General features: G+C 28.7%; 1 protein-coding gene and 1 long non-coding RNA gene across 2 annotated transcripts; one reads left to right on the top strand and one right to left on the bottom strand.

The window, feature by feature from the left end:
• Window positions 1-783: 783 nt before the first annotated feature.
• On the bottom strand, window positions 784-2,893 carry LOC122532203 (trichohyalin-like). Its single transcript, XM_043660762.1, has 7 exons — window positions 2,781-2,893; window positions 2,375-2,559; window positions 2,187-2,307; window positions 1,920-2,127; window positions 1,392-1,720; window positions 1,062-1,229; window positions 784-984 (listed from the first exon to the last, which is right to left on the bottom strand). The coding sequence occupies exons 1-7, from the start codon at window positions 2,817-2,819 to the stop codon at window positions 853-855; spliced, it is 1,182 nt and encodes a 393-aa protein (XP_043516697.1). The 5' UTR covers window positions 2,820-2,893; the 3' UTR covers window positions 784-852.
• A 4,398-nt stretch (window positions 2,894-7,291) lies between these two features.
• LOC122532204 lies at window positions 7,292-8,269 on the top strand. Its single transcript, XR_006307467.1, has 4 exons — window positions 7,292-7,457; window positions 7,529-7,599; window positions 7,681-7,745; window positions 7,937-8,269. It is a non-coding gene; the product is annotated as an uncharacterized LOC122532204 (long non-coding RNA).
• Window positions 8,270-13,007: the final 4,738 nt, after the last annotated feature.

Below are 13,007 nucleotides of genomic sequence, written 5' to 3'. Positions count from 1 at the left end.
CTAATATTTCTCAAAAATATATTGTCGAAATTTCTTAAGACCAAAAGTTGCAAAAGAGCAGATGTATAATAATACAAATATAAATGTATACAAAAATGAAAATATATTTATAACGTCAACCTATCATTAGCATTAGAGTGACATGTATGATAAGTTATCAGAAACGTGGTCCATACCACAGTAACAATATGACATTCGATTCCAAGAGTTAAATAATATATTGTACAGGGTGTAAGAAAAGTATATGTTTCTGCAAGTATTCTGATAGATTATTCGTTTGGTTTATTAAATAGATAGATCGGAAAATTGATCTTAATCTTAAAATTCATCAGGCTTATATTTTGAAATTAGATATAAAATAAATTAATAATTAGATATAAAGTATGCTTTTTTAGCAGATATAATTTGAACAAATATCGATATGAAATACACATACCGAAATTATAACAATAAATAATAGAAGACCGTTATTTTCAGTCAAAATTTCAAATTATCCTATTTTTTAGGAATTATTTAGGGTTTTAATGAGAGATTAAATGACGAACATTTATTCCTCTTCTATTTTGAGTAATATATTATTTAATTTATTTAACTTGTGAATATGTTGCATTAACATTAAAAAATTTTATAATATTTAAAAAGTATTTGACATTACATACGCACAATATATAAAATAAGTTTAATTTTCTTATTAAATATTACATTATATGTGTCGTTAAAGTGAATGTGTTTCAGATGTAACTTTTCGAGATTAAATTTGATATTAAAATTTTAATAGTAATAGAATGAAGCACTAGAATTCTTTTATATTGGTAAAACAGTTACAATGAACATTTTCCTCCATTTTTGCTACTATAAATAACAAATCTTATCCTCGGGGATAAATTTTGTACATCTACGCATTCTTCGTTTTCTTTTAGGTTTTTCAATAATTGTTTCTCCTTTTTTCTTAGGTTGTATTAAACCCATTTCACGTTTGCACTCCTGTCATTCGAAATATCATAGTTAATTTAAGGCAAAAAAAGTTCACATTAATTATTATGAAATATAATTTCATATACCTCCGCAGCTTTAAGAATTGGATAAAGTGGTCTCACGTCTTTAGATTCATTTATGATCTCTTCCGCATAATTAAGAACCTTTTGATTTTCTTTTTCAATAATTTTCGTTACATCTGCAGCTTTTTCTTCGCTAAGTTTCTCTTCTATTCGCTCCGCTATTCTCTCATTCTGAAAATACATAAAGCTTTGTTCAAATCAATCAAGGGTCAAGCAATGGTTTAGTGTGTTGTTACAAGTAACTTCAATTTCTTTAAATTATAGAAAATTGAACTATTAATATTATATAAGAGAAATGAGTATTAACAGTGTAAAACGTTTTCTCAAACTTACGATATATCTTTTGATTTCGTTTCCATATTCTATCTTTTTATCCCTATTTTTCTTTCGTTCCTCGTCTCTATATTTCTCATCACATTCAGACCTCTTGAATCTCTGCATAGTTTCCCACGTTTTCATATCTCTTTCCTCTTGAGCTTGTTTCGCTTTCGTAGCTAGCACTTCTAATTGATAATCTTGCAATTCCTTTCGCATTTGATTCTCACGTTCTTTTCGTATTCTTTGCTTTTCTTGGTACTGTTCCTCTTGCTCTTGCTGAGCTTTTTTCAATAGTTGTTCTCCCATATCTACTTTTGACTTTAAGAGCTCACTATATCTTTCAGCTGTTAAAATAATTAAACTTGAATAAAATGTAATCATTTATTAGTTTACTATTAGACTGCGAATTTTTATGCATTTTCATAAACAAACAAAACTAGAAATTTATTTCATTTACTAAATATTATAATTGGGTAGTTTCTCATGTTCTGAGCATTTCAAATTTTCAATAAATGCATATAAATCCGTATAAAACACAATTACTGATTATTTGTATTCTCTGTTCTCTTTCTTCTTTTTCCTTCAGTTTCACCGCTTTGTGGAGCTTTTGTATTCGTAACTTTGCATTTCGATAAATTTCATATGCTCGATCCTCGAATTCTTCTTCGTGCTTAAGCTCTAAATCGAATTGTTTCTTCTCATCGATTGCGTCTTTAAAGAATTGCTTTAATTTCTGCTTTTTGTTTTGCAACTAAAAAAATAACTTATTGGTTGTAACAATTAATATTATATGAATTATCAAAGACTAACTTGTTGTGCTTCGTATTCTTTTATATCTTGCAAATATTTTATCATATTCGCTTGATCTTGTTTTTCTGCTTCGAATTCCTCTCTTTCTTTTGCTGCTGCAGCATTCTTAGTCTCTTCAATTCTAACAACGCCAAGAAACTACATTATTCTATAAAAATAAAACGATCTACAGTGATATGAACACTTACTGTTTCTTTAATTCAGTAGCGTAACACTTCTTTTTCTCCAACTGATCCTCCATCTGCTGTTTCATTTTTTCTTCGAACTTTACTACATCCTTTTTTATCGAATTCATGTATGCAATAGCCTCCTCTTTATCTATATTTTTAAGAGTTTCTCGAAATTTTAGTTGAGCGTCCAATTCTCTATAGCACTAATGAAATCATAAAAAAATTCCAAATCTAATATTACAACATATTTTTAATAAGAAATATTAATAACATATTTTAATAACAGTTTTAATAACATATTTTTAATGAAAAGTTAATGAAATTTTTGTATTTATGATAATATTACTTTTATGAAATATTTATTGAATTTTTTTAATCATTTGTGCTATTTCTATTCTCTAAATTCTAGATCGTTTTTAATTACCTCAGAAATGAGAAGACCTTGATTAATTCGTCTACACATTGGTTTTCTGTAAAGAATAAATCTTTTCGCTTGTTTAATTATTTCTTCTTTCTCTGCTGCCTTTCGTTCGGCAGCTTCTTTTACGAATCTTTCTCTTTCTTCTTCTTCTTTCTTTTTCTTCGCTAAACGTTCCTCTTTTCTTTTTCTTTTGATAACCTGTTATGAAATAAATTTACTATTAAATTTAAGATCATCAGTTTATAATAATTTAGTACCCGATTAAAGAAGCTTTTACTAAAATGTTACTGAAGTAATTTATTACCACTATTACTGTAATTATTATTACAAAATTACTAAATAATTATTATTCAAATTAATATCTAATTCTATAGAAGTAAAAAAAGAATTCTACTTCTTTGGCGGAAATTATTTTTTCTTCATTTTGCTCTTCTTTTGACTTTACATCATTCTTTTCCTTTACAACATTCTTTGTTTCCTCTTCCGCGAGTAAAGGAAATTTGGAAACTGAATGTGGAGAACTTTTTGAAGTCATTGTTTCTACAGTATCTTTTGGTATCTAACAAAGAAATTTCAAAATTATAAAAATTAATAAAAAGTCCTTAGAGAAATATGATTTTATATTTAGATGTAAAACAGAACTTACAGGTCTTATTTCCTATTACAATGATAACAGGAAAGTGACATACCTTAACACTTTTCATTGGTTTCAGTTTGTTCTGGTGATATACAGCAGATCTTGCATGTTGACCTACTTGATTTTGTACCATAATTGTAATTTCTTTAGCGTAAATATTGTTATTTAGTAACGTCAATAAAACGGCAAATTAATGAGATTAATGCAAGTTTGCGCAAGTTTTTTCTTTACTGATGTTGCGGACAACTAAACGGCGCAATCGTTGTCTTGGAAACATCAGAATCAATCGATAAGATTTAACGAAGGAACTTTTACAACATTGATAAGAGCCGTATAAAATGTATCATTACTATTATTTTATCTGTTAATAGCAATAACTTTATAACTCATTTCGTAAAATTAAAATCACAATGAAATTTCATTCAATGTATTTCACTAAATAGATCGAAACATTGGTTCCAATAATATTTAATTTTTCGTAACGTACATTCAAAACATACATTAAAATTAAACTAGTGAACATAGTTGAAAGTATCTAGCTTCGAAGTACAAATTATTCAAAGTAAGACATGAACATAAGCACAGAAGTTCACAAATTAATTCTTTTAATTAGTTTCCTTTTGCAAATGAAAATTTGATTATGTTGTTGATATTTAAATACTAACGCCACGTATCGGTAAAACTATGGAATTAATTTTATTTTGTGTTGGAGAAGCATAAAGCTTTCGCCATCTAGAGGATGGGCTCAATTTGCCAAAAAATAACATAAGCAACATATTAATAAATAATTGTTAATTACTCGATTTTCAAACTCGAATTCGATAATTCACATATTTTTGGAATTAAATAAAGAACTGTAAGTAATATTTTCATGCAGTTTTGAATATGAATATCTGTTAATTAGTTATTTAATAGATATTTAACAATTGTTTCAGCAAGAGTCAAGAATTTTGCAACGTATGTCAGCGATTTTTTATGCTGAACATTCAGAAGATTAATTATACTTAATTATAACTTTGTTGGAGTCTGTACTATTGTTATTCATACATAACAGTTGATAAATTAATTAGGTATGGTTTAAATTATATTATGAAACATCACAGTATCAATCATATGAAATGATAGTCTTTGTTCTGTCTTGTTCTGTCTCTAATCTTTGTTTTATGATTCCAAAAGTATACCAATTTCTTTCAGAAGTCGTATAATTAATGAATATTAAATAAATTAAACGGAGAAGCATGTCTGTCCTTGTTGCACACTAGTGCTATCCTTTTCTGTAAAAAAGATGTTAGACAAGGAGCATTATAATATACGACAAAGACAGGTATATTTCTTTTTTCTAATTTATTGAATATTCGCTAATTAGTCGAATTTTACTGAAATAATACACGTTTGTAATCGTAAAATAAAAATTAATAACCAAGCACTGCAGTTTTGAAACAAATTTATTAATTATTCGTTATTAATGATTAAAAATATTTGGAAATTTTAGTACCAATGTTTACCGATAGATGGAACATTTTTGTTCAAAATTAATCGCTTCAATTGCAAAAAAAAGGTTAATTGTGCCAAGAGATTAATTAAATTAAATTAAATTAATTAATTAATTTAATAAAAGGTATTGCGTCATAATTTATAAACTCTCAAATTTCTTTCTGTATTCTAGTTGATCTGTAATACGTTCATGCCTTTCCTCTCTCCACCCCATCAAATTAGTTCGTGACGTAATCTAGATGCGCGGGAAGGTTATTTATTGTCGACCGTCGAGCCGTTAAGACGTGTTACTTCGCGTAGCGTTTATTAACTGCGTAATTCTTTCATTATTATTCTTTCGTTGCTACTGTTAACTTTGTTTAATTAAAGTAAGCTATTATTCAATAATTTATTGCTAAATTATCATTTCTTCTTTAATCATGTTTTTGATTGCTACGTTTATTGGTAGTTTGTATGATGAGCTCTTAGGATAACATTTAATCTTGTATATTGTTATTATTTCTTGTTTATTGTTATTATTTTTAAATAATTTGTTTCTTTTATGCATTTATTTGAAAATTTTTATCTTCTGTTGCGTAGGTTATTGGTTGATTACGAGAACGATTTCGAAATATTAGACGCCACTGGAATTCGAAAGCTGATTACAATAAATTATGAAGGGGATTTTGCAGTATTAAATGCCGTTGAAATTCAAAAGATGACGATTATGATATAGATTCGGTGATTTTCCATGAAGGTACGATAATATTTTATTCATTTTAATGAAGGCAAACTTTTTATGAAAAGAGACGCCATCAAACAGGTTCAAACAAGTTCTGCGCATCGCGTCGTTTGAATACTGCGCAACTTCGGTAACTGACGAAATGCGCCATATTTGATTAGTACGAAACAAATTTGAAATTCTGACATCGAACATTTAGAATTAAAATTTTTATAAATTGACCATATTTTCGCTTTTAGTTTTTATAGTAGTAATATTTACATATAATAGTAGCAGTATGTAGTATGTAGTATATAGTATATAGTATATAGTACATTTATCATTATATCGGATAAATCGCGATTTTCTATTAATGTTTCAAAAAATTGATCGAGCTGTATTAGAATTGCAGATCATATATATATATATATATATATATATATATACATAAATATTTTATTGTATGCGTTTACATACATGCTTCTATTATAACATTTATTTATTTGTTGATTATATAACTTCATACTGCGTAATTCCTAATAATTCTAAAACTAAATTTAACAATAAATTATTAAGAATGTACGTACTTAATGGTTAAAATAATAAGTTTACTGCGTAATGTAATAAAATTTCTCACTTCTCAAATAAAGAAAGGCGTAGAAGGCCTTGAAGCTCGTAATTCAAAACAACAACACGAACACAATGTTTATGTTCGCTTCGACTATCGTGCCTGTTCGGACAGGATCACTCCATCCCCTACCATTTTCTCAATTGAAGGTAAGACGTGTTGCCGAGAGTCATTCGACTGCTGGATTTTGTGACAACACACACATTACGTTACATTAGTACGTAACTTTTTCTAACCTATCGGTGGCGTCCCTTCGGTAGCGTCGCTTCTTCGATATTCTTTTACTTCCATATATACCTCATTAATAGTATAATTAAATTAATACACGTGTGTTGAATGATTAATTAGCATTACGACAACGAAATCGTGTAGTGCTTTGAAATTTTTCGCATCAATTTTTCTTCAGTCGTCGATTTTATTTATACGGTTACCAGTAGTTTGTTTCGTGCGCTTTTTTAATAGAATTTGAAGTTGATTATCGTTTTATTTTCACACATTTGCCTTCATTTGGTCTCACTTTTGGTTTCTTTCTGTGTAGGCTCTTCCTTGATTGCAAAAATGGCATAGAGTACATAGACGCCACGATCATTAATATATAATCTGATGAACTTTTATGGAAAGTCGGCAACATTTCATTCATTTTGGAAAACATTTGGAAATAATTTATATATTTATATTTGATATATAATTCAGAATACATATTTTCTTGATTATTTGTGATAAAAGGATGAAAATAGAAAAGATTAAATCAATTAATGTTTTATTTAGAATATAGAGATCGTAGTATCTCAATAATATTTATTTTTAAATGGATATACATTAGATTATTAAATTCAAAGTAGTCTTCGTACTTTATTATATTATACTTTGCTACAATTGCTATTTACTTTTTCCGAACGTCAACACGCAATACATATTCAAGTTTCATTATTTTCATGCATATTCATTATTTTCAGAAAATTTTTGTGACCGCGTGCAATGCGGTCGGTAAAGCCAGTGTTTGTTGCGTAATATTTTAATACTTGTCTGAGCGAAATGGCTCTTATTAATTTATTTAAATTTAATTCGAAGTTAGAGCCAGTGAGTTCGCCGATTGTTACTTAAATGCGCGCGTTGATAGTCTTTTATTTTTCTTTTTTCATATTTTTTCTTGTTCAATACTTGTTTTCGGTATTAGAGTCAGTGCTCAAGAAGATGAGGCCTCTCCAGGAGATCAAGACCGTAAGTAGTTTTATATATTGTACTTCAATTTATTCAAATTTTTCAAATTTAACAACAAAGTTTTGTTACAGACGCTTAACATCAGCAAAAATGTTTTTGCGTTTTTGGGGGAAAATTCTAAAGTGGCTCTAAAGCCAAAAAAGTAAGAATCTTTCATTATCTCCAACTTAAGATTCTGCTTTACTTTTAAATATAAATTCTAATGTTTAATGTTTCATTACAGATTTTCTACACTCTTCACTTCCCCTAATTTTCTAAGGATCTTATGATGCTTTAAAAACTAAAAATGTAAGTATCTTAGCTTGTACTTGAATTTTATTCTCTATAGTTTCTATTGAAGTTGAATGTAAAATTATAATTATAAAATAAAAACATTTCAAATTATTAGTTTCAATTTTTATGATTATAAATTTATAAATGATATAAATTTTCACATATAACACTGTGTCTTTAGAAACAAAATGTTTGATGTCTTTCAGAAAATTTTTTACGACGTTCACTTCCATCATGGAATTGTCAGTGGTATCTACTTGATGAGGATCTTCACGATAACTTTTCGTGGTCCAGTGCAGCATTGATGATAACGTTCTTCACATCTATCGCGTGAGTCGCATGCATTTATGTTCCTCCGGTCACTCAATCATGTCGTAGGATGAAAGGTCCGAATCGGCACGGGTGACTGGTTGTATACGTAGAATTTTTGATGAGCATAGTGACCGCGGGTATTTTTTATACCCGTGAGTAGTAACATTTTTTCAAGTTTTTAATGTATTAGATGAGGACAGGGCTTCTTGCATATCGCGATTTTAACAATTAAATTTATAGTAATTACTTATAGAAACAAAATATCTTCAATAAATAAATGTTCGCAAAGATAAAATATATGAATATCCATATGAGTAGTTAAATTATAAATATTTATAAATAATTATTACTAAAATGATTTCGGTTGAGCATTTCATAGTAGAGAAGACGGATACCCTCCGACTTCGTTGCTATGAAAGATGCAGTTATTACTTATTAGTGATGATATTTTGTCATAATAATTAATAATTTTCAATTTCATCTTTCAGTCTATAATAGTATTATATATAGTTATGAACTATAATAGAATATAATTATATATATTTATTATTGAATAAATTATGAATATAATTATGAATATAATTATATACAGTTATGAACTTCTATAGAATTAAAAATATAATAGATTAGAATTTTTTCCGCAAAAAAATGTATGAAATTTTATCTGCAAGAAGATACTTCGCGACAGGTAGATTTTTGAATCAAAGTAACAAGTTTGATCACTGCTTTCGTATTTTCGAAAATGTGCTTTGATGAAGAAGTCGCCTGAGATTATTTCTATTAATATTTAATTTGGAGTCAATTGTTTGATTTTGCTTGTTTGAGTAAATTCTTAAATTGTTCGCAATATCCTTTTTAACAAATTCACAAGTCTTGTTCATTATCTTTATTATCTTGCAATTTTAATAATTTCTGAAAGAGTAAAGTCATCAGAGCTTGAAATAAAATAATGCAATAGCCCGTTAGATACAAATTACATAAACTAATTATTTTTTTAGTTCAGGATTTTCAGGTTTAACCCCTTCCGTGTTCATTATCAGGATCTCACTCACGTGCCCAGGTGCTACTTGGGTGGGTGAAAGACATTGGGCACGATGACCATAGTTTGTAATTTTATAAAAAATTTCTCAGCGACTGACAATGTGTTAGCGTATCGTGCACGACGTATTTTCCGCATGTATGTGTGTGGTTAGGATGTGGAATTGCGTCGTTTCTATTGTTGCATTCGTTATAAGTTGAAATATTTAAAATATTTATGCATTAATTTAAAAAATTATGAAATTATTATCGTAATGTCTAATAAATACATTATTATTATTATAATTATACTATCGTAATGTCTAATAATTACATTATTATTATTATAATTATACTATCAATTATAATAATGATTCCAAGTCAACTTGCACGTGTAATTTCTATAGAAACTATATATTTTCTTTCTCAGTTATTAATATTAGCTGTAAATATAAATGTGTTTTAATTATGTTTTACGCAATGATCACTAGCCTTTGTCAGTCGATTTCAGGAAATGGTACGTAAATTAGAGTGTGAATGTTGTATGCTAAGCTCGGGTGTCGGAGGTGTCCCGGGACGTCCTCCCTAGTTTAGGTCGCGCCCGAGTGTATGTGTGAGAATCGTGGAGTGAGTGTGTTGGTGTGCTTGTTTTGCCATTTTTTTAAATATAGGGGCCCTGAATAGGATAGGTAGTTTACTTCTGGTATGCCTGTGTTTTAATTATAAGTAGGTAGGGCCGAGCAGGTTGGCACAGTCTCTGATCGCGTCCCCTTTTCGCGTGTCCAACCTGTTTCTGGAAATCTAATTTGAAAAGTCGACAGTGAAATTAGTACAAATTGAGCATGGCATTTGTTTCTGATTTTATTCTTCGATTTTTCGAATTTAGTGTCGCGGTCGCGGTCGCGGATAGGTCGCGAGTAGGTCCCGAAACGAACGTTGGTATAGGTATTGCTCGAGCACGCACATGCGAACGGACAACGATCACTGTGATTGATGGTCGTCCATGTGTATTGGTATCAGCTTCCGCGGTTTATTTTTTATTTCACCTTTATAAGTTATTTTTTGGTTTTGCGATTAGAAAGACTCGAGCCTAAATTTAAGTTTCAGCGGGCATTGCGCCCGAAGAAAAGAAGAGGCCCGGCAAACTGCCGTAGAAGAGGGCTGCAACAAATGGCTTGTCATCCTCTGGATGGGAAATCCATCTAAAGCATGGGAAGTCATTCTTATTACTACTTTGTCACTATGCTCACTTTTAGAATTTGTAGTATGTAATAGTAGTATTTTTTTTTTTTTTTGGCCAATATCTGTCTACCATCATAACATTGGGCAAATCGCGATTTTTTATTAGTGTTTCGAGAAATTAATTGCGGGTTGTTAGAATTATGAATTAATCAAAATTCCGCGTTGTGAATTAGATTTGTAAGAGAATGTTTATTTAAGATTGAATTGAAGTTTGCTGTAGCGTTGCGAATTCTAAAATATCGCCATTATTCTTTCTAGTATCTTTTATTATAAAGTGACATTAGAATTAAATTAGAAATTTCTTAAATTTACCATTTATCTTCATCGCGAATAATTAAAAGTCTTTGTTGAATTAATTTCCTCGAATTAAAGTAGTTTTCTTTCGTAAGTGAAGTAAATTTTGTTTTGAAAGTTAATGTTGCTTTTTCATCGTGATTGTTTCTATTACTGTCTTAGTGTTGCGTTAATAACAAATGTCGCGTTTCTTTAATTAGTGTTGCGTTAATAACAAACTCGTTCCACTAAGGTTGTGGAAATACGTTTCTGAATCACCTGATGCAGTTAAAAGCTGCACAGAGGTGGTTGTCAGTAGCCTTCACTACATCTGCACTGGATTCCCGTAATTAGTGTTGCGAATATTTTAACATGAGTGCATAAAGTAATATTTATTAGCGTTGCGAAAATAAAATGTCCTGCTATATTTTCGGGAGTTCTGTATTTTTTTAACTCTGTTCAGTAGTAAAGTATATACTATTGCAAACATATAAAGCACTTCTCGCGATTTGTTTCGAGAATTTCTATTTTGTCTCTAATTTAAATAAATTAGTTTTGCGAAATTGAAAAGATATTCCACTGTCGGTTTATTGTTCGGGTTTATATTCAGTGGATATTGATTATATTTTGGTAGTTCTTCTGGCTACTTATTTGTTTTCTTTTTCAGCATCCTTTATCCTATATCCTTTTTATATCCTTTATATCCTTACTTTTTTATATTCTTAGTGTTTGTTATTGAAAATAAGTTGTCAGAAGTATATTTGTTTCTTAATAATAATATTATTTAATTGCCACAGTATTATTTATAACTGTTATGATTTTGAAATGATTTTAGTAAATAATTCTATTTTGTATTGGTATTCATATTCACATAAATGAATATGAATTTAGTTTATACATTTTTTTAAAATAAATATCAGTGAATGTCCATTATTAAACTTTATTTTTTTCATTTATAATGACTTTTTTGATGCTTTGATATTTTTATTTAATTTCTTGTTTCTTTAATTGTCAATTTTTTGTAATATTAATTTAATAAATAAGTTTGTTCCAGGTTTATTGCTGAGAAATTTCATATTTATTAGTTATGAAGACATGAATATGAAGCAGTAACTCAGAAATGTGATGAAGGAAAGTGATTACATTATTATAAATATGAGGAAGTAATGTCTGAATCCTTTTATTGGTAATTGGTAATAAAGTAATTTTGCAGTGTTTTATTAAATTTTTTGTGCTCTTAGTTTGTTTCAGAAGCTATTTTGACATTAGCAGAAGGAGACACATATCCTGCATCATATCCAACATGATATCCTATTCCTTCTCTTTATTGTATTTTGGTTTCTACATAGAAAATTTCTTCCTGTAACTAGGAATAGCACATTACTTTCGATATAATATTTCATTACTTTTTTTTTATTGTACTTTGATTTTCGTATAGGTCTGTTCCGCTTAATAGACCTGATGAAATTTATGAAAAGGAAAGTTTAAGGTCTCTAGTTGGCAGAAAGAAAATTATGGATTTTTATAAATAGGATTTCCAAAAAGCTCTTTAGATTTGTGAAAGATTTTATAAGAATTTCAATTTCATGCGAGGGATCTTTATAGAATCAATGAAAAGTAACAAGTATTCGTGTAGTGAGACCTGGACAAACATTTGAAATATAATTACTAATTACAATTATGAATTATAATTACAATTAAAAGTTACATAGCAAATGATATAAGCTAATTCGGGATTAGTAACTTTATTCTTTTTAATTGTAGTTTTAGCTATTGTTAATATTATGTCGTTGTGTTTTTATTTTCAGAACAACAAAATGATACAGGTTTCTGAAATACTAATCTTGTAAAAAGTCCAATAATTTTTACATATAATTTTTTTCGTATTTTTGATAATTAAGCCAATAGTAGCATATATGAAAATAGTAGCGTATTGCGCTAAAAGTTATTTATAATTGTATATTAAAATTTGGTTCGGTGTCTAACAGCTGCAAACATTTTGATGTTGTTTTACACTCAATCGGTAACGCTAGAAATACAGACGAGGTACTTCTGTCTGTCCTGGAAGTCAGAGTCAAATAGTAAATGCGTTCTAGAGCCCGCAAAATGTTTGACTCAGTGTATTGGAAGATTTGTCTATTCTTGTCTATCTTACTTTTACAATTTATAACTTTGTTGATTAAATAAAAGATTAAATCTGAGCACTCCAGATGTTAGGAATTGAAGTGATAATAATTTAAGAATAATATAAGATATTTGAAATCCAAAGTGAATTTAGATATGAAACATGTCATGAGACATAACATTATGAGAATATAGAAACAGAATTTCATAAAAGTATTGGATTAGTAGTATTAAACTGAAATTCTGAATTTCATCTTGTGAGGTTCCTCTAGTTTATTCGTAGTTCCATAATCACATTTAGTTTTCATC

This window comes from Frieseomelitta varia, unplaced genomic scaffold, assembly GCF_011392965.1.
Source record: "Frieseomelitta varia isolate USP_RPSP 00005682 unplaced genomic scaffold, Fvar_1.2 scaffold_442, whole genome shotgun sequence".
Classification (NCBI taxonomy): domain Eukaryota; kingdom Metazoa; phylum Arthropoda; class Insecta; order Hymenoptera; family Apidae; genus Frieseomelitta; species Frieseomelitta varia.
The sequence above is the reverse complement of the archived record's forward strand: the minus strand, read 5'-3'. Positions and strand labels throughout refer to the sequence as shown.

Coding starts and splice junctions, on each gene's coding strand:
- LOC122532203 (XM_043660762.1), bottom strand. CDS start 2,819: ATGTGTAGACGAATTAATCAAGGTCTTCTCATTTCTGAG. Junction 1,721..1,919: donor ACAGAGAATACAAATAATCA/GTAATTGTGTTT, acceptor TTATTTTAACAG/CTGAAAGATATAGTGAGCTC. Junction 1,230..1,391: donor ACGAAATCAAAAGATATATC/GTAAGTTTGAGA, acceptor ATGTATTTTCAG/AATGAGAGAATAGCGGAGCG.